At 34.4% G+C, this 23,507-nt stretch overlaps 1 protein-coding gene across 1 annotated transcript in view; it reads left to right on the top strand.

The window, feature by feature from the left end:
* The window catches only part of CNBD1 (cyclic nucleotide binding domain containing 1), a 597,705-nt gene that overhangs the window by 553,872 nt on the left and 20,326 nt on the right, over positions 1-23,507 (top strand). The window contains 4 exon segments of the mRNA XM_043992600.1: positions 2,103-2,188; positions 3,781-3,884; positions 4,187-4,235; positions 4,237-4,326. Of these exon segments, the coding sequence (XP_043848535.1) occupies positions 2,103-2,188; positions 3,781-3,884; positions 4,187-4,235; positions 4,237-4,326 (329 nt within the window).

Below are 23,507 nucleotides of genomic sequence, written 5' to 3'. Positions count from 1 at the left end.
GAAGTAACAGCAAATTGGTTCAACTATATGCATCTTTGTTATCTTTTTGGTTTGTTCCTTAACTTTTCTCTTAATGATCTGGCTTAAATGGGTCACATTGTGCTCTTTGTAGGCTTATTTTTCCATTAGCTTCTTTTCATTATTTTGAGGGGTATTACTGCTTCTTATCCTATATCATCTTCCATAATATTTTGCAAGTGTTCATTTTACTCTTGATTGCTATATATCTCTGCTTTGAATGAAGATCAATTGTATTCTGGCTGTAACTTATCCAAGATCACAAAGTGCCAGAACCAAGACTCATACCCAAGTTCTTTGTCTCCAAATACAATGCCATCTCAGATGTACCACTGTCTATCAATGTTGTCTTTAGTATCAATATTATCACTAGAAATATTATTTTTATTTTATTTTTGTATTTTTCTTTTTTTTAAATGTATAAGGTATTTTATTTTTTCCGTTACATGTAAAGATAGTTCTCAACTTTTGTTTATACAAGCTTTACAATTTCAGATTTTTCTCCCTCCCTCCCCTCCCTTCCCCCTCCCCTAGACAGCAGGTAATCTGATATAGGTTATGTCTATATATCTCTATACATATACATATAGATATATACACACACACATATATATATACATATAATAACATTAATCCTATTTCTTCATTAATCCTGTTACAAGAGAAAAAATCAGAGCAGTGATACAAAACCTCAAAATAGAAAAAAACAAAAAAACAACAGCACCCAAAACAAAAGAAATAATATGGTTCAATCAGCATCTATACTCCACAGTTCTTTTTTTCTTTTTTTTTTCTTGGATTTGGAGATCCTCTTCTATCATGAGTTCCCTGGAACTCTTCTGTACCATTGCATTGGTGAGAAGAATATAGTCCATCACAGTAGGTCAACACTCAATGTTGATGATACTGTGTACAATGTTCTTCTGGTTCTGCTCATCTCACTCATCATCAGCTCACATAAGACCCTCCAGGTTTCTCTGAACTCTTCCTGCTCACCATTTCTTACAGCACAATAGTATTCCATTGTATTAATATACCACAACTTGTCCAGCCATTCCCCAATTGATGGGCACCCCTTCAACTTCCAATTCCTTGCTACCACGTAAAGAGCAGCTATAAATATTTTTGTACATGTGGGTCCCTTTCCCCCTTCCATGATTTCTTTGGGCAAAAGACCTAAAAGTGGAATTGCTGGGTCAAAGGGTATGCACAGCTTTATTGCCCTTTGGGAATAATTCCGAATTGCTCTCCAGAATGGTTGGATCAGCTCACAGCTCCACCAACAATGCATTAGTGTTCCAATTTTCCCACAGCCTCTCCAACATTTATTATCTTCCTTTTTTGTCATTTTATCCAATCTGATAGGTGTCAGGTGGTACCTCAGAGTTGTTTTAATTTGCATCTCTCTAATCATTAGAGATTTAGAGCATTTTTTCATATAGGAATAGATAGCTTTGGTTTCTTCATCAGAAAACTGCCTGTTCATATCCTTTGACCATTTCTCAATTGGGGAATGACTTGGATTCTTATAAATTTGATTTAATTCCCTATATATTTTAGAGATGAGGCCTTTATCACTAGAAATATTATTAAGAGTGTATGTATTTGTAATGTTTGTTTTATTTTTTAACTAATGTTGATGCATTTTTGTCTACTCATCTACATTCTATGAGTTATTCACTGTCTTAGGAGGAAAGCTATTTGTCTATGGGACAATAGAAAATTTAGTAGGCCAGCAAGAAGAAACAAACTTTGGATTCAGCTTATTATTACTGTCCCAACCACTGTGGGTAAGGAGATAGCAAACTGTTTTTTTGCTGTAGTTCACTGTGATAAATTTATGGCTTGTAGAAAAAAACAAAGCTCACTCTGAGATAGCTGCATGTGAAACAATTTGGATTATTATTTTAGCATGACATTTAGATATAAATTAATAATTAGTCATATGGCTTGATACAGAACTCAGATATTTCTGACAATTGCTACTTGATCAACCTTTTTATTTTATTTTTTGACTTACCAATAGTTTCTTTCAGTCTATGTTAAAATTGTTGAAATCTTCATTTCTTTTCCTCCCTCTCTAGAATTAGACTGGGTGACTCGGAAGCTGGTACTTCAGACAGCTGAGCAAACTTTTGGCTATCTCACAGATGTAAGTAAAATGTTTCAGGTTTATTTGAGATAAAGCACCATAGGAAATTAGACACAGAAGACTTAAACTTGCATTGTTATTAAACCTTATATTACTTGAGAAAAAATCCTATGTACCACATAGAGTATGATATAAGAATTAATCTTTTTTCAAGAGGGAGATAGAATTAAAGAAAAAAAATGAATGAAAGATGTTTTGTCAATTCATCCACCTACATATGTGTGTTCATTTGGTTATGGAAGAATTTTTGACAGATAACATGAGAATCTCCAGTAGTCTACATAAATTGTCATATTCTAGTCACAACAAAAATACACAAAAAGGAGCGCTTTTTAAAAAGCTCATTTTAATCCTTTCAAAACATAGCATGAGCTTTCAGAACTGCTATTTCTAAAGCCTCACCATTCTATTTTTAATATTCCCTGCTTGCAACATGAATGAAATATCATTTTGTAGTTATAAAATAGCATTATTATGCTGATATTCACAAATTAATATTTATAAGACACCTGTAGGATACATGGCATTATTCTAATTGCAACATCAAGGACTATATATCCTCTTGAAGAAAAGTGGTCTTCCGCATTAGCAAGCTGACAGCTTTTTGCAGACAAATTTCTGTATTCTTGGCTCCCCCAGGGCAGACATATTTGGCACTCATTATTTTGCACTTGTTGAAATGTAGCTTGGTAATTGTTCTTAGGTTTCTTCATAATTTGTTTCTGAAAATGGCCTCTACACCTATCAGGTATGCAATACAACCTGGTTAACTGATTATTTCTGATATAATTAAATAAACTGTCCTGCCATATTTGTACATATTTAAACAACTTTTTATGAGTTTTAGACATGCTAAAGATTGGATTTATTGGGTAATGCATGGGACTCTATGAGTTCTAGTGTACCTTCTAGCTTCATGATTCTTTGAAAACAACATATATTCTAATTCCTAGGGCCCCAAAGGGGCAGCTAGATGGTAAAGTGGATAAAGGGACAGGCCTGAAGTCAAGAAGATGAATCTTCCTGAGTTCAGATCTGGCCTCAGACACTTAGAGCTGTATAGCCCTAGGCAAGTCAATTACTCTTTTTTGCCTCTGTTTCTTCATCTGCAAAATGAGCTGGAAATGAACATGGCAAACCACTCCATTATCTTTGCCAAGAAATTCCCAAAATGGGGTCACGGAATCAGACACAACTATAATGGCTACACAACAACAATAAAGGGCCCAAAAGGATAGAAAGAAACAAAACAACAGGCAATATAATAAAAATTGGAAAAATAATCCACAGAATAAGTGTGTTAATATAAATTTTATATTAATAAGTTTATATTAATACATTAATACATTTTAGTACTCAGTCATAATATACAACAAATTAATGACAAAAGGATGTTAAGAATTCTAGGTTAAAAAAAAGAATTCTAGGATGGAAGGACTGACCTGGTATGGCTTAGACCTAGAGTGGCTAAGGAATTCCCTAAAACATTCCATGGATGTAGAATTACTCATTTCATAGTGTACATGGAGACAAGGAGTCTGTAATGACTAATTCCCGTTTACTTGATGGCAGCTGTCTATTATTAGCAGCACTTTTAATATTTTTTTCAGAAATGGTCTGACACTAGATTTCTCTGCAAAATTGAGATGATGACAATGATTATTATTATAACAATGATGATGATAGTGGTGACTATTTAATTTTTTTTTAGAATGTTATTTTCCAGATTATATGTAAAAGCAAATTTTGACATCAATTTTTTTAAAACTTTGTGTTCCAACTTCTCTTCCTCCCTCCCTTCCCACCCCCACCCCAAGAACTAAAGCAATTCAATATAAATTACATGTGAGTAGTCATGGAAAACATCTCTACATTAGCTAGGTTATAAGAGAAAACAGAGAAAAACAAAACTTCAGATTAAGGAATTGTCAAAAAAAAATGTGTTTCAGTCTGTTTTTAGATACCATCAGTTCTTTTTTCTGTAGATGGATTCCAATTTTCATAAGTTCTTCAGAGGATGGCGGTGACTATTCATATCTGTCTAGCACTTTATGGTTTAAAAATGTTTTTCCTCCCAACAATTTTGTGAAGGAAGAAACAGTTCAAGTATCATATTTCATATTTTAGATCACAAAACTGAGTCTTCAAGGAGAAAAGTGACTTGCCAGAGATCATAGAATGAGTAAATAGCAGATTTATACTTGAACCCAGCTCTGAGTCTAATGCCTGCGGTTTTTTTTTTGGAATGAATGGAAGTCGGCTTTATTTAAGTGAAGTATGAGTCTATACCTTATTCTGCATGGAAGGGGAAAGCTTCATGAAATGTTTTAAAGCAGAGAAAGTTCATGCTTTGGTAAACAAAAAGACAGAGGATCTAGTTGCAAAGCAAGTTTGAAGTGAGAAATAACATATACAAAAGCAGGCAGTCAGTCAATATGCATTTATTAAGTATCTACTATGTTCCAGTCACTGTGCTGAGCCCTGAGGGTACTGTTCTCAAGGAATTCACTGTCTAAAGGTTGGCCTCAGATTCAGGGTGACCTCGGTTCAAGACATGTTTCCAACACTGACTTTCTGACCTTGAGGAAGTCACTTAACCTCTCAGGGTCAAAGAAACTCTTTAATATGATAAGTTTAAGGAAAGTTGTCAATTGACATTGGTAAAGGGGTCTTTCTTATTCAGAGTTCCTTATACCAGGTTTGAACACAATTAGACAATAAGCAGATTTTAAGAACTTAATATGTACAAGGTACTTTACTAAGCAAGGGGAAAAGAAGAAAGGAAACATAGACACACACAGAGTCACTGACTTCAAGCTCACATTCTGATGAGGGTGATAATACACAAAAAAATAGTGCATATTCAAAACATGTGCCTAATAGATCACAGGTTATCTTAGAGAAAAAACAATAGCAGTGAGGGTGGAGAAACAAGGGGATGGGAAAAGCCTCTTGCAGAAAGTGGGACCTGAACAGAGTCTTGGAGGAAGTTGGGGATCTCATGAGATAGGGCCATGGGGGCAACCAGTGAAGACAGGGAGGTAGGAGATGGAGTATCACAAGGGAGGAATAGCCAAGCAGACTAGTATAGCTGAACACACACACACACACACACACACACATACACACACACACACACACACACACACACACACACACACACACACAGAGTATTGTGGGGGTGGAGGTGGGGATTATAATTAAATTCCAGGACATGAGGGCATAAGTCTAAAGGTTACTTTAGAATAATAGTGACTTGGGTATGCTTGCACATAGAGAGGAAGGATCAGAGAGAGAGGCAAAGTGATTTGAAATGACATGAATCAAGTTAAATATTAGACTAAGTTAATAAAGACCTGGTTTTTTACCCTCAGGAAATCCTGTTAAATTCAGTGCAATATATTAGGAGGAATCAAGTTAGTTATTTCTCCTATAGAAGAGTACAGCTGGTGACACCAGTGAGAGCCCATAGTCTGATTACTACTAGGGGAAGGAAGGATTGTGATAGAGGAAAGCAATTAGCTGCAGTTCCTCAGGACATAAATCTAAACTTTTCACATGGGAAGATTGTTTCCAAGTTAAGTGAAAAGCTACTGGGAAAATTAAAAGCAAGTTCATTTTGATTCTGGTCTTCTTTACCACCTTTGTTATCCTTAAGAAGATTTTCTTTTCTTCACTATAGGTTATCTTCCATTAGATTGTAAGCTCCTTGAGAGAAGGAACTGTATTCTGCTTTTTATCATGTTCCCAGCTCTTAGCATAGTTTCTGGTACATAATGGCACTTCATGTTAATTGACTGATTAATTGCAATTTTCATGGGAAGAAACATGGTTTCAAGAAAAAACAAAACAATTACACTACTACTGTCACTCATTCAGCAACATTCAACAGAAATTTATTAAGTGCCTACTGTGTGCAAGCCCTTGTATTAGGCTTTGAAGATCTAAAGACAGAAAGGGCAGGTTCTGCCTTCAAAGAGCTCACAATGTCAGCATAATGAATATTTATTAATAGCTAACATTTATGTTTTATTTTGTTTTTTGTTTTTTTTTTGTGGGGCAGTGAGGGTTAATTGACTTCCCCAAGGTCACACAGCTAGTAAGTGTCAACTGTCTGAGGCCGGATTTGAACTCAGGTCCTCCTGATTCCAGGGCCTGTGCTTTTATCCATTGTGCCACCTAACTGCCCCCAATAAGAACTTTGTTATATAAAGTACTTCATAAATATAATCTCATCTGATATTCACCACCACCTTGGGTGATTGGTAGGTGCCATTATGATCCCCATTTTACAGATGAGGAAACTGAGGCAGACAGCTATTTAAGTGACTTTATCAGAGTTCAAGTTCAGATTCACATTGTTATTCAGCCTCATATCTACTTACTGTGTTATATATCTATCAATATATTTATTTTTGTTTACTTATGTGTCTCTATACAAATATAGACATGCAATGATACACATGGATGGTTATACACATATGTGATAGTGCAATATGTAGGTATACCTATGTATAACCTCAAATATGTGCACACACATGTTTCTATAGAGAAAGGCAGGCATAAATGTATGTGTATATATATTAGACACAATGCATGCACATATACACAAACCCACACCCACCACTTAGTGATTTTGTTATCTCCTACTTTTTTGCTTTTCTCTTGAAGGTAGAATTCTGAATAATGAATATAAGTTAACACAGACACATTTAGTCTTAACAGAAAGAAACATTTCCCAACAGTTGCATCTATCCCAAAGCAAAGTGGAATGAGCTATTCTAGAGGTCTTTTGTTTCCCCTTCCTAGACAGAGCTCTTTTTAAAAAAGTGCTTGAGGATCATGTGTCTGATATGTTATGGAAAAATATGATATGTTAACTCTGATTTAAACTAGATGACCACCAGTTTCCCTTTCAAGTATGACTAAGATTCTGCCTTTTGTATTGAAAATTTCAAAATTAATAAAATGTGATTTTTTTTCTAATTGGATATAGAACTAAAAAATGTGGTAACTTGATTTAAAATTAAATAATGTCCACTTCATTGGCTTAATGATACAAAAACACAAAAGGCATATCAGATTTCAGTTCACTTCAAAATTTTAATTCCAAATTTAAATAAATATATAATGGTATAAACACTTGCTTTTCTGTTACTTGTGGTCAGAAGTTTACCAAATTGATCAAACTGGGAATAACAAATTAATCCTTCCCATGAATCATAATTTATAGAAAATAATTTAAAGATTAATTTAATTTAGTTGACACTGACAAAAATTGTGGTTTTCATGGAAGGAATTGTTTCTATGAAATAATGGCAGTTAGAGTCAACAGATGAGTTGAGAAACTTTCTAGCAACTTAATTACTTCAAATTTCAGCTTAATTCATTAAGTTAAAAAACAACTAAATGTTAAGTCACAACATGAAAAGTGAAATGATTCTAAGTTTATAAAGCATTTTGGTTCCCTAAATAATATTGCTTTTGATTAAAAATTTTTGTAATATTTATTTTTAGGAATAAAACATATTAGATATGTAGCTATAGAATGGTCAGTGATTATCTTGGGGATAATGATATAATTTCTAGAATTCTAGGATTTGAATACTTCATATTTTGTGAGTTCATCAATATACATATTTACTCCACTGGTGAAATTTACAACCTACTTATGACCCATGTCTTCTCATCCTAACCAAATTTTGACCATATTCTTTATTTGAACTTCACAAAGGATCCACACATTATGTTGAAGGCTTTCCTTTAGGTTTATGCTTCCTTCCTTCCCTTCCTCCTTTCTTCCCTCCCTTCCTTCCGTTCTCTCTTCCTCCTTCCTTCCTTCCTTCCTTCCTTCCTTCCTTCCTTCCTTCCTTCCTTCCTTCCTTCCTTCCTTCCTTCCTTCCTTCCTTCCTTCCTTCCTTCCTTCCTTCCTTCCTTTTTTCCCTTCCATAGACAACAATGCTGTGCTCAGACATCTACTCTTTATTATACCTTACTGCCTCCATATGACCAACCCACCTCTTTCTCCTATTATACTTTTAATAATCATGATTATGATGAAGATGATGAAATAGAATATATATCTAGCATATTAAAATTTACAAAGTGCTTTAAGTGCATTGTTTTATTTGATTCTCACAACCCTTTGAAGTAAGTGGCATAGGTTTTATTATCCCCATTTTGCAGATGAAGAAATTAACATTTGTGTCTGGTTAAAGGGTTTCATTGCAATTCCAGGTACTGCCTCTTGAGCCTAGCTTATCAGTGCTAGAAAAATGAATGAGATCCCAAGAAAATACTAGGTACAAAGCCCATTTTTTTTCAACACAATACTTTCCTTATGGTCCATTCTTTAAAAATATATGAACTATATAATATGTATTATTATTTTAGGGTAGGTGGAAGTGGGAATGGGACCATATGATCATGGATTTAGAGTTGAGGATTATGTCTTTCTCTTTTCTTTAATTCATTCAATTCCTGGGAAATTATGTGCAGGTGGATGAATTCTATTTACTTAAGCCATGTATTATTTATATTTCAATCTTCCACTAACACTTATCACAGTGCTTTATACAGTGCAGGTGTTTAAAGAACAACAGTGTTCATGATATTTGATGTGTTTCAACTTTCAGGAAACATGGTGTATTTGGTAAAAGCTCAGAGTTTGAAATCAGAACATCTGAGTTTGAGTCACAGAACTAGATAATTGCTACTTATGGAACTTAGAGATATTAGCTTAACTTTCTCAGAATTTTCGTTTTCTCATCTGTAAAATGGGAATAATATTTGCACTGCCTACTTTCATAGGGCTAATATACAGGTCAGATGAGACAAAGTATATTGTCCTTTGTAAACATAATATTCCATTTAAGTTATAAATATTCTTTATTAGCTCTAATTCAAATATGCTTGGTATACTTTTTTGTATATTTAAAAGTCAATATGTTAACAAGCATTTATTAAAAGCTGCCTATGTGCCAGACAATGTTATTAAGTACTGGTGAAACAAAGAAAAACAAATAAACAAAAAAATAGTTCCTGGTCTCAAGAAACACATTCTAATGGAAAATGCATCCCTACTATTTAGTCAGTATCTCATCTTTCAAATGATTGTTTCAAAAACAATTATCCAATTGTAACAACTAAATAATAAACTTCAAGGAGAGCTACGTTTTTTTTTGAATGCCATAGCCATAATGAATATTGATTCAACAGGCATAGGAATCATTCTGGAAGGTTGTATAGGTTGGAATTAAGACAAAGATTAGGTAAATTCCTTTATTTGTTTATTCTTTATTAAATGATTTAATCTTTTTTAATCTTTCTGCTTATGTGGTACTGATCTGCCAATGAACATTAGCAGATGCCAACAAGAAACTTAGAGACATACTAATAGTTCTAAATCCCAAAGGTTAAGGTCTACCAGAGAGGCTGTGCTAATACCCCTAAGGCATTTAGGCTATTGCCCTCTGTTTTTCTCATGACCTGACAAAGCTTCCCTTCACTGAACTTCTGGGCACAGAGCAAGGGACATCTGTTTAGCTCAGCATTTTTTAATTGATATCTTAATTAAAGATGACTTTTCTGTTTGAAATATTGGGTTTATTTTGTGCCATACATTTGCCCAGTGGCATTTCACAAAGACTGTTGTGTTATACATCCTATGCATAAATAAAACAGACCTAAGTGTATTTCATTATTGCTTCTGGACAAGTTATGTATCATGTAAACTCAATTGCTTTTTTTCTACCTTTGGCTTACCATAAGGCTCTGGGATTTCCTCCAGGATAAAGATTATCTCACTGGGATTCATGCATCTGTCACATCTGGGCTATTTCAATGTATTCTACCCAGTATGTACAGAGGCCACATGAAGGATGCAGATTTCATAGAACGTGGCAACCTGCTTGTACTTGGGAGCCAAAAAATACAAACCCATTACTCATTTGTATGCTTTCTAATCTAAGCTTCTGATACATCACATTTGTTAGTAGCATCAGCCACATAATAGTGACAAACTAAAGCACAACTAGACGTCATTCAATATAACTGAGGAATTCTGGAAAACAATAGCTGAACAGAGAACAGTTTGTCTGTAGCCTTCAGAGAAAGAATAACTATTCTGGAAAAAGGCAAAGAGGCACAGGTATAAACACTGACAAAGCAGAGAATCAAAATCCAAAAGAGAGCTTTCCCATCTATGCAGATTAACTGATTTGAATTTCATTTCCATTTTCCCCCTTGCCAGTCCCCAGTGGGAGTGTTTGACTATAAAAATCTCCAACAGATGGGTAGGAGGATATGGATATGAATCCTAGACTCTTAAAAAGGAAAACTGGAAATGTTAGAAAATTTCAGGAAGTTACGTGTACAAGGCAGGACCCTCCCTCTAAAATCCTATAATACAAAGTGACAAATTAAAGAAAGGATTACAAGGCTAATGAACATTAAAATGTAACATGAGCACTGATTCATAGAATCATAGAATCCAAGGATAGAAAGAGGTCTCTGCTACAACCATCTAGTCCCACTCATTCATAAAAGGAATTCTCACTATAACATACCAGTCTCTACTTGAAGACCACTAAGGATGGGAGAACCCAGCATTCCTCAAAGTAGCCCATTCTACTTTTGGACAGCTCCCATAAGGAGTTTTCTCCTGAGATCAAGCCTAAATACACCTCTGTGCAACTTCTATGATTTCTGCCCTATGAAGCTAATCTGAAAGTCTAATGGCCTCCTCAAGGTTTCTCTTCAAACACTTAAAGACAATTGTAATGCTTTGTACATTTTCCTTCACATGCTCCCACCCCTCCCCCCAGTCTCTTCTAGTAGAACATGTTTAATTCTTTCAACTAATCCTCACAGGACTTGGACTCAAGACCTTTCAGTATCCTGGTTCCCCTCTAGACCTTCTACAGCCTATTAATTGTGCTTTGTAAATTATGACTCCTAGAACTGAGCATAAGACTTCAGATGAGGTCTGACAAGGGCAAAGGAGAGTGGAACTAGCACTTCCTTATTCCTGGACATATGCCTTTCTTAATATAGTCCAAGATTTCAATAGTTTTTTTTTTTACTCCTACATCATACTGCTGACTCCTCTTGACCATGTAGTTGTCTAACAGTGACATCTTTTTCAGAATAACTTCTATCTTAACATGACTTTGTCATCTTGTATTTGTGATGTTGAATTTTTGTGCCCAAGTGTGAGATTTTGCATTTATTCCTATTGAATTTCATTTTAATATGTAATTAAGCAATCTATGACCTCAAGGAGCATGCATTTTCAGGGTTTGGGAGAGATACAACTTAAACATAGGTAAATAAATATAAAGTGTGTAAAAATTAATTCGACATTGAGAGGAAACATGGCATAGTAGGCAGAAGACTGACTTGGAGTCAGAAAGACTTTGGCTTCCTATATAGTTTCTGACAATTACTAGCTCTATGACCTTGGGCAAGTCGCTTGATCTAAGTGTGCCTAAGAAAGCTCCATAGAACTCATCTCTACTAAGCTGCAGACAGGGGACCTTGGTTGCTGGAGGAAATTATTTTTACTAACAAAATTACAAATACTAGATGAATGAATGAATGAACAAATGAGTGAATGAAGCAGTTTTTAAGTGCTTATTTTGTTTCAGGAATGGTGTTAAACACCAGGGATACCAAAGATAGGAGAGAAAGCTACTTTCTTCAAGATGCTTACATTTTAATAGGAGTTGCTGTTCAATTCTTTTCAGTCATGCCTGACTCTTTGTAACCCTATTTGGGATTTTTTGGCAAATATCCTGGAGTGGTTTGTCATGTCCTTCTCCAGTTCATCTTACAGATGCGGAAACTGAGGCAAACAAGGTTAATTTACTTACCCAGAGTCACACAGAAAGTGAAAGTCTGAGGTCAGATTTGAATTAAGGAAGATGAGTCTTCCTGACTCTGGGCCAGGCACTCTATCCACTAAGCCACCCAGTTGCCCTTTAATAGGGGTAGACAATGAATAAAGGAGAGCTAAAAATGAAAGTAGAATATAGGGGGAATTGGAAGCTTTGAGTGGGGAAACATGACTTGGGGAAAGCTGAGAAGCATGTGGTAGAACAGGGATAGTGCTAGATTTAGTGAAAACTCATTAGGAAGATGCAGGAATTTGTGTTCCACTGAAGGAAGAGATCAGATTAAAGACAGCATGGCTTGGAGATAGCTGGATATTTGAGCAACTGAATGATCACTGATGTATTGAGATTGTTCCCAAAATGTCTGTGGTCATTTAATGCAGTGAAACTATTAAACTTCTATGATGTTGGTTCTCCAGGTATTTTCCCTCCTGTGTATTTTGTTTATCTTTTTAGAATCTAGTCCTGTCCAGTGGCAAAGTTGTCAAAGGGACAAACAGATCACACAGGTCTATTAACTTATCAGGAACTTTTTATCAGGAACAAAATGCACAGGCCAGAACTAGACTAGCAGGTGAGGATGCCCTTTCAATAAAATATATATTTGACAACAGGTGTTCATATTAGGACAGGGACACCCTTAAGGAAGCAGACAAGTAAAGTAAGGGGCTATAAGCAGGAAAAGGGTCACATGGGGAAAGGTTATCCTTGGAGTCATGTTAAAGTAGCCATAATTACAGGACTCTGTTTTGATTCAACCTTAAGTGAGTATTATCTTTCCCAAATCTAGGAGGGCACAGAAACTTCCTCCAAGTTTCTGCCCAGATATATTCACCTTCATAAAAACAAATATCTATATAGCAAACACTGAGGATGATAGGGACAAATGGAATACACACAAAGTCTCCAAGTACAAGGAATGAGAGGAACGTTTTTTTTAAATTGTCATTGTTATTTGTTTTAAGCAAGGAGGGTAAGAATGCAATCCCTACTGTGCCATGGATGTGGTTGGCCAAATCTCCTAACTGGATAGTTTGCCAGGCTATTGTTCAATTGATACATTGAATGATATATCAAGAGAAGATGACAATATGGACCCCTGAATTTACTGCCAAGGATTTAAGATTATGATCTGTAACTAATGCCTATATCCCTTGTTCTCATATCATCTTGGAACAATTAGAATCACCAGAATTTATTTAAATAACGTTGATAATTTCCTCTATATCAGAGTCTGGGATAAATGGAAAATAGTCTTTTTGTAAATAATATGGAAACAAGTTGTGTTCTTTGGGTTTTCCCACATATGCTCTAAATAATTAAACTTCTTACAGACCCTCCTGAACAATGCAAGATTACATTCTTGACAGTTTTATTTTATCACACCTTTTTGTGACCATACAGTCTCCATGTAGGAAGAGACAATGTAAAGGCCCAATTATGGTTTATACTTCCAACCAGGAAAATGATTTTTCTTCTAGAGTTAAGTGACATTTTGGGGCTCATGCTAGGACCAGATTGCCTACAAAAGGATTTGGCTTATTTACAGATAAGCCACCACTCTCACCACTCAGTTTTGTTTCTGTCAGTTTTTACTGCCAGGATGCTTGTTGTTGATGGGACCCTTTATCTAGCAACTAGAGAAGGGTGGAGGAGTGTCACTTGGGATGAACTAGAGCCATAAAGAAACTCAGATGTTATCTACTACAGTCCTTTCATTTTACAGATGAGAAAATCAAAGTCTAGAAATTTTAAATCACTTGGTCAATGTTGCAAAATGATTTTAGATCAGAAATGATCTTTGAACCAGGGTCTACTCCAAATCCAGTACCCTTTTCACCATCTCCTGTTGTTCATTTATATGTGCAGAATTACAAAGGACATCTTCTTGCCCAACAGGGGCATTTTGGCATGCCTATTGAAACAGCTAGACCCTGGTTGGCAATTCTTCGTAGAGACATCTTCAGAGCAGAAATAAAAGTTACTCTTAAGAAGAGCTTGTCATAAAGTAACCAAAGCCTTAAATTCTAAACCTTCAAGTGGCCTACTATTTGTTCCAATTAATTTTACTGAGATGAACTATAAAATAATGGTTCAAGAGTTGCTAATTATTGTCAACTGGAAACCTGGCAAAACCACTTGTACAGGTCACAGGATACAATTATGATCTTAATGGAGCATAATACCCTGACTTAAATAGGCTTATATTTTATAAGAATATTAAGCATCATAGGTTCTTCTGTTCTCTCTTTTTTTCTTCCTCCATGAAACATGTCATATTGATGTTATGGATCACCTAAGAACAAAGGAGAAGTTTATGGTAGACAGCATGTGAACACCTTGTAAATGAGGAATTATACAGATGAATTTGTGTGCAGAATGTTGTCAAATAAATGGCCTAATAACATGACAAGAATGAGAGATGTACAATGGCCAAACCAAATACACCACAGAATTACAAGAAAATATGAGAAAGGCATTGAGGACAAAAGATAGAATTGCTGTGGCAAATTTATGAGGAAACATAGAGGAGATTCAAGCAGGATAGAAAGCCATGAATGGGTTTCAATATTCGTTATTGAAGGGAATTAATCACATTGATGAGATCATAGTTCTATTGGAGTATTATATATAGACATATATACACATGTATATGTGGGTTGTATATGTATATATTGTTTTGCATATGTGTTACATGTATATGTATTATACATATAGGTATATGTTTATACACATAGATACATACATGTATGCAATAAGTATGTAATAAGGGAGTGTTGAATACTGAGTTTTGAAACTGTCTTATGTGAAAAAATTTGTTAGATTTTTTTCTAATACATTTACTACTACCCTTCTCCATTTTGGGGGTTAATTCATATTTTCCCTTTTCATGGTTATAATTATATATTTTTCTCTACTTCAAATACCATTACAAGCTTTCTTCCTTCATAGTATGTAAGTTCAATTTCTAATGCCTTTTTAGAAGACCCAACCACAGACTTCCTATATTTTCGTTTCCTCAGTAGTTCTTAGATGAGGTGAGACTTTTTTTTAATACTTTCAGCATGTCAGAATTAAGTTATCACTTACCCTTTCCAGCTACTCTAGTTTACTCATTTTTCTTTATCTTTAAAAAAAATTCCCATTGAACACTGTATTTTTATTTAAAGTATCTTGTCCTATTCAGATTTTTGAAATTTTAAAATGAATGCTGCAAAGTTATTAATTATATTAAGATCTTTTTTTTCTTTATAGGAAGTATTCCTTATACAGATTTGCTGGATATTAGATTCAAATCATTTCACCTTGTTTTTCAGTGTTTCAGACCTCAACTATTTTTTTCATTAATGTTGTATGGATTTGGGTAATTCTGACTGGAGTTCTTTTTGTATGTGACAACTACTCTGTATGCTTGTAGAATATATATATATATATATATATATGTGTGTGTGTGTGTGTGTGTGTGTGACATATATTATATAAAACATATATACATATGTGTGTGTTTAACTTAGGAAGTCTAGATGATAACAATCATCTTACTGGGTATGTTATATTTGGGGTTTTTCTCTGATAAAACCTAGGGTTTATATAATCCCTAAACTTTCTAAATATTTTAAAAATTTATTTCTAGAAATGAGATTATTTTTGAAAGCTTCATATTATTACAATAACCAGTTTAGCTTTGCCAATGTTCCATGTAATTTAAAATATTTATTTTTGCTATCTCATATATTTTTTGAATCTTTCTCTCCTTTGGCTTTGTCGTAGTTATTTGGGGGGGGTATATTTTTGAATTTTTGAGTTCTAGTTCTTCACACGTTAAGGGTGCTCATTAATTTGTAGTGGTTTTCTAATATCTTTGCTGTAGTTGGTATTCACTTTGATTTCCCCAATAAGCTCTAATGGCATTCCTTATTTCTTCCTTCAATTTTTATTATGATTTCCAACTGTTGGAATTTTTATGAATTTATATCTATATATCTATTTATAATTTCTTGCTCAGCCTTCTCTCCAGTCTTAACTTAATTTTTAAACATCCTCATTATTTGGGTGGGCATAGTTTAAAGCTTAAATATACCAAACTTTAATCCCAGATCCCTTTAAAATGAAGTCATCAAAAAATAATAATGTTGTAATTTCCTCAAATGGACCTGTTAAATTCATTGTGAAACACCGCCCCAGTTAATATTCACTCACTACATTCATAACTATTGCCTGTTATGAAATTCAACAACTCAACCAACTAATAAAATTTGACAGTGTGATCATGACAGCTTAGACTTCACAACTCCTTACAACTCCTTCCTGATTTGGGGGGAGGGGTGTGTTAAATTTTAGCATCCCTTGCCAAAATGAATCAACAAATGCTTTCAAGACTTAGTCCACCTTAAAATTAAACTTCACGTGAAATAATTTGAAGATTTACTTTACATTGCCATAACTGTTCCCTGCCTTCTCCAACACTTTTAGTTTTGTAGAAGTCATTCTCTCTTCTTCATGGGGGAAATCATAAAGTTCTCATTAGGCATAGTGTGCTTCTATAGTCACTTTGTAGAGTCTTGGAGCTGTCTTTTCCCAGTGTGACTGTTTTTTTCTGCAACCTTTGAGTACTATACCATTTACCTCAGGCACTACTACACTAGAGACAGTTAATAGATGCTGGTGAAATACTCCAAATCCTCTGACCCTCTAAAATCTACAATGCCATCATCTAGTCAAGTGCAAGGGGGGAAATCAAAGCTTATGTCTAAGGCAACATTTTTTTATTCTTAGTGATTTAATCTAAAGGGTTTGGGATCATATTTTCCATCCCTAAAGTGTGATATGCTCAAGTGATGGATTTCAAACTAGCTTTTTTGTTTTATACAAGGGTTATAGAACATGATAAAATATCTCAACTATTGCAAATATCCTTCCTGTGCATCATCACTCCCTTTCACCCAATAGCATTAAAGGACTTCGAAAATGACTGATGACTATGTCTAACTAGTATCAAGCCTTTGAATTATTGATTCAGAAGAGGTATCTAGCCCTTGTTCATACTTTGCTCCTAACTCTGATTGAATCAAGTAGAAAAGTCAGGCTTTCTATCATTATTGTGGTATATTCATAGGACAATTTGTCTTACATATTATTTTTTATACCTGTGCTAAGATATAGGTGGATCACAGATAGAAAGATAGATAGATGATAGATAAAAAGATAGATACCCACATATATATCCACATATATATTTATATGTATATGTGCATATATATATATACAAATATATTTTCTTGAGGTCATGCTACATCCTGTCAGCCAATTCTTTGAAAAATAAATAGATGCTTTACATATGCAAACTTTAATATTGGGTCTTGCTGTTATTGTATCTAAACCCTTCATTATTCTCTAAATAAGTTGTTTTCTAAAACTTGTAACATATCATTTACATAATTTAAACATTATTCAAAGGATTTCAAATACCTCTCAACCCAGGAGGTTGGTCTACTTTTCTTCAAATTGGATGATTTGTATATGAATCAAATTCTCCCTTGAGTGATTCTACTAACTATTTGTTGGAACTGAACAAAAGAATATGAGCATTGTGGTGCTAGTAGCTTTTATATATAGAACTATTCTTAGAGCAGTGAGGTGGTGCAGTGAGTAGAATTCTGGGCTTGGCATCAGAAAGACCTGAGTCCAAACCCCAGTCGCTTACTAGCTCTGTGACTCTGATAAAATCACTTAACCACTGTTTGCCTCGTTTTCCTCATCTGTAAAAGGAAGATGAGGATAATAGCACCTACCTGCTAGAGTTGTTGTGAAGATCAAATGAGATAATATTTGAAAAGCACTTCTGGGCTTATAATACTTAATAAATGCTTGTTTCCTTCTTTCCTTCTATAACCAAATTTAAAACTTTTTGCTTCATACACCCCTTTGAAAATTTGGTGAAGTATATGGGACCCTTTTAGGGTAATGTTTTTAAATACATGAAATAAAATACATATGGTTACAAAGGAAAGCAATTATATCAAAAGTTATCGAACAATTAAGTTCATAGTCTCTTGAATAAGAATCCCTATCCTACAAGTAGTATCTTTGGGAAGTTTGAGATAGATGACTGGAATATTTTAGAAAAGGGAAAAGAATAAGGTGTGTTGATTATGAATTAGTCCCTGATGGCAGAATGAAAGACCTATGAAGAGTTCAACTATAGTTCAGCTCATCTATCCTAAAGTCACAGAATTACAGAACTTTCCAAAGGGATATCATACTTTAGAAATCATGTCATGCAAACCCCTCATTTTATAGATATGTAACTCAAGTTGTAGATTTAAATGAATTGCCTCAGTGACAGTCAAGACTAAACCTCAAGTCTCTAGACTCTCGATCAAGTTTTGTTTTCACTATAATACAATGCTTTTCCTCTCCAACTTCTCACCTTTAGTTACAACAGCACATAGTCAAATCCTTTCTGAATAGTCAAAATGGATAGAAATATGAGGAGTTTGTTGTATAGGTGTATTCATTATAAGGGAATTCCTTATAATCTGATCAACACTACACTCTTATGCCTTTTCCAGAAATCGTAGTAGCCTTGCTATACAGGAAGGGCCCTTCTGGGTAGTAAGAGTCACTGAAATGAAATTTCTTAGTAATTTTGTTTCTCAAGGATTGAAATACACTCTTTATTAAAACATTCCATTATTTGACATTCCACTTTGTTCTTAAATGTTACCCAGTTATCTGAGTATTGGTGTCTGATCAACAATGTAGTTGACAGATACTCAGAAATATTCCTCCAATTATGCTGTTTTGGAGATAGCCCAGGGATAGTTAGGGCTGAAATATATAGAGGTCCTCAATAAGGTCATTAAAAAATACTTGTCCTTGTACTTGGCACTTTAAAATGAAACTTAAATGTGCATAGATCCTGTCCCCTAGGAGCTTACAGTCTCATATTGAATCTAATATTTATGTGACCAAATAAACAAAGGGCTAGGTAACAGCACAAGAAAATGCATAATAGGATATTATCAGATATTTTTCAGGAATAGACAACACAAGTAATAAAGAAATGGAAAATAAATTTCAGAAGCATATTTCATCACATTCGTTTCAGAAAGTTTGCATGGCTTAGTGACTTGCAAATTTGTGGTAGCATCATTTACATAGAAAGATGCTAATCAAAGGACCCAAATAATCTCAATACTAAATGACCTGATTAATGTAGTGTAACAGCACTGAAACCTCTCATAAGTTGCCTAAACCCTCCAAGTGATTTGATCTGGGAAATCTGAATTCAAGTCCCTCCCTGATGTTACCATGTTGTGCTCTCTGGGCCACTCATCAAATTCTATGTTGTCCTGTTCTATAAAATGACAATTTGAGGGTGAAAGTGAGGGAGAAAGAAGCAAATAGAATGAGGAGAAAGAGAATAAAGGGGAAGAAATTTTTTAAGTTTTATAAAAACAGAAACTGTCATGTTGGATTCTAATACTTATCTGATATGATTATATCAGTCAAATATTGAAAATATGTTCTCACTTAATATAGCATATAACCCAACATCTTAGGAAAAAATCAAGATGAGATATACTATAGCTATGAAGGGCTGAACTGATCCAACTGAATCTTTACAAATCCTGGGGACTAATTTTGACCTAGTAGTGCATTGTTTACAAAGGTCAAGTAGAGGATTCTTCTTCTCTTTAGTATAGGCTTATTTTTTGTCTTGTGGTCAATTCTCAGGATTTTATAACAAATCAAGTTATTTTCCTTCTCTGTACAGCTGTGAGAACTGGCTCCATTAATGGTTCTTTTAGTGATTTCATTTCTTGTTTGCCTCCACATTAAGAATGTATACTTTCTAACAAACCTGGTCTGTTTTGATGGAGACTACTATTTTCCAAATGTAAAATGTTTATTGATCTGCCAAGAATGGCCTCATTTGTAAGGCTGGGAAGACATTCTGAAAAAAAGGACCAAAGAATTCACACTACATTTGGAATAAATATAAAGCAAGAATTGTTTTCTGGATTTTCACTGGCCATATTTATTTCCGGGATGATTTTTATATGAGTCACAATAAACATAAAAAGAAAAGATTAGCTTTCTAATTATAAATTCATCATTACATGTCAGCTTCATTTAAGCTTGTTAATTGCAACTTTTTAGCATCATAATAATGAAGTGGATACATTCCTTTAAAACCAATGTGATAGAGAAGGGAAAGATAAGAAGGTAAGGTGCCAATGAACTTATAGAAAGCAGAGTTTCAGGGAATTTACCATTTTGATTTAACTTGATACAAATATCATATTTAGAAGTTGTTTCTTGATATGAAATCCAAAGTAAAATGCCTATTGCTACTATGCATAATGTTCTTTAATTAGGTATTCACTTATATTTTCAAATTTTTTTAAATCACAGAAAAATGGAGTGTCAAGAGTTGAAAGGAATTTCAAAAACATTAAATACAACCCATTCCTATAAAAAGAAATTATCCATCCATCCATTCAGCCATCGATCGATCTATCTATCTATCTATCTATCTATCTATCTATCTATCTATCTATCTATCTATCTATCTATCTATCTATCTATCTATCTATCATATATCTAAGAACCACATAGCCTCTGGCTGAAGACTTTTTCTACTAGGGAAGAAGCCACTATCCCTTGATGCAGTCTATTTTATTTCCAGATATCTGAGAGTTGTTTTTTTCTTATCTCATATTTGAGTTTACCTTTTTATAGTTTCTACCTGCTGAAAAATCCTGTGAGGTAGATAGGGGAAGTATCATTGCATTTTATGTGCATTTTATAATTGGGGAAATCTAGGTTCTGAAAGTTGAAGCAATTTACCAGAATTACAAAGATACTAAGTATCAGAGGTAGATTTAAAACCAAGGTCCAGTATTCTGACTCCAAGTCCAGCACTCTACTCACTATCCTAGGCTGACTTCAAAATCAAAAGTTATTTCACTCCTAAAAGAAAAGTCTCTTGTAAATGATAATCTAATAACATTAGCCTTCTATGAAACATGGATTTTCTGATGCAGTGACTTCCGTCTTTTCTACCTCAACATATTCGCAAAAAAAGTAGATGTAACAAATGTAATTTTCTATTTATCTATTGTATTCCATATGTCTCTATCTATCTATCTATCTATCTATCTATCTATCTATCTATCTATCTATCTATTTATCTATCATCTATCTATCTTATAACCTAATGTACTAAGCTCTGATCTAGAATGTGGAGATGCAAAGACAAAATGAAAAAAAATAGTCCCTATACTCAATTAGCATATGTCCTTTAGAGGGATATAATATATAATCAGATAAGTATATTAGTGATAATTTAAGTATAAGGGAGAAAACACTAAAAATTATGGGAAACAGGAAAAATTTAAGGGAGACATGGTGCATAAGGAAGAAAGGAAACATTTAGAAAGTGCCTTCTATTTGTTATGAATTGTACTAAGCTCTCTGCAAATATTATTTCATGTGATCCTCACAGCAACTCTGGGACATAGGTGCTATTATTATCTCCATTTAAAATTTAGTAAACAAATATATTAATTGACTTGTCCAAGGAGACAGAACTAGTAAGTGCCTCTTCTGGATTTGAACTCAGATCTTCCTGATTCCAGGCACTGTGCCACCTACCTGCCTTATAAACTGAAACTTAAAGAAAGAAAACAAGTCCAACAGGCAGAAGTGAATTTGGAACATGTACTAGATATAGGGGATAGCCCGTGTAAACATATGGAGATAGGAGATAGAATTCTGCATTTAGAAAATAATAAGCAGGGTATTTTAACTGGCACATAATGTGTGTGAAGGGGTTTAATGTGAAATAAATGTATACAGGAACATGGTAAAACATGCTCTTGGAAAATTACTTTGGGCAACATTCTAAAAGATAGATTGGACAAGGGAGACATTGAAATCACAGAATTGAATTAGGAATCTACTACCATCATTCAGGCAAGAAAGAGAGGGCCTGAACGAGGGAGAGAATCTGGGTCTAAAGTTTATAAAATATATTCTAATATTCTTTGGAAAATGCCTTTGTCTCTTGGATCTTCTTTTTTCTGTTCTACTTACCAGGTTTTGGATACTATGCTTCTAGAGTGATAATTTGTTCAATCCCCTGACTGAATGAACTCAAATTTGCTCTTGCACCTCCTTGGCTAAAGAGAAGGCCCACAGAGCTGTAGATGAAAAAAGATTAGTGTAGGTGGCTCTGCCCATGAGTACAAAAGTAATGTTTACCCATTCACTTCAGGGCAGAGACTATACAAAGCAACTGATGGGTCCCACCCATTGATTCTGTATATAGCTATTATAATTCACAATGGCTGGTGAGTATTCTGCAAATTAGTATCATGCAATTAAATGTCTGACAGGACCAGGGACCTTAACTTACCTCTATTGCCTTTTATGTAGGAGTTTCATGTGCCATGTCCAAAATTGGCATTGGTTACTGACTTAGAACAGGATTTTATTGTCATTTGGATTCTGGATAGTATTCCTTATCTCAGATTCTGAAACTAAACTCCCCTTATTTCTTGTTACTCTCTCTTGACAATCAATTTCAAGAAGCTTTAGGGAAGGGTAATACAACTAGAAAATTACCAAGGTGTATCCTAGTGCTCGTTATACCATAATGCTTCTCATGGTCTAACTCCAAGGTTAGACTTTTCTAAATCTGTGACTACTCACTGCTTCCCCCCACCCCTGCCATACCCAATCTGTTTCAGCCATCAAAGTGATTATTCTAAAATGCAACTCCAAGCATGTCACCCCCATCCCAATACATTCAGTAAACAGCAATAACTCCCTGTCACTTTCAGGATCAAATACAAAATCCTGTGTTGGGCATAAAAAAGTTTTTCCTAATCTAGCCCCCTCCTACGTTTCCGGTTTTCTTACACCTTACTACTCAACATGTGCAATTCCGTCTAGTGACACTGTTCTCTTGGCTGATCCACAAACAAGAAACTTCATATCTTGGGTCTGGGCCTTTTTCTTGGCTGTCTCCCAAGACTGTAATGTTCTCCCTCTTCATCTCTACCTACTGGCTTCCTTTAAATGCCAAGTAAAATTCTATCTTTTACAAGAAAACTTTTCCAGTCCCTTTTAATTCCAGCATCTTCCCTCTTAAGTATTTCCTATTTATCTTGTATATAGCTTGATTGTACATATTTGTTTGTTTATTGTCTCCCCCATTAGATTGTGAGATCCTTGAGGGCAGGAACTGTCCTTTTTCCCTTTTCTTTCTTTTTTTTAAATTCCCAATGTTTAGCAAAGTCCCTGGCACATACTAGGAATTTAATAAGTATTTATTGATTGGGTTATCTAAATCTACAAATTGTTAGAGATGGAAGGTATTTTAGGGATCATCTGGTCCAAGTGATTAATTTTATAATGAAAATATAGATAGT

The sequence above is a fragment of the Dromiciops gliroides genome, chromosome 1 (genome assembly GCF_019393635.1).
Source record: "Dromiciops gliroides isolate mDroGli1 chromosome 1, mDroGli1.pri, whole genome shotgun sequence".
NCBI classification, from domain to species: domain Eukaryota; kingdom Metazoa; phylum Chordata; class Mammalia; order Microbiotheria; family Microbiotheriidae; genus Dromiciops; species Dromiciops gliroides.
Note: the sequence above shows the minus strand (reverse complement) of the source record. Positions and strands in the feature narration are given on the sequence as shown.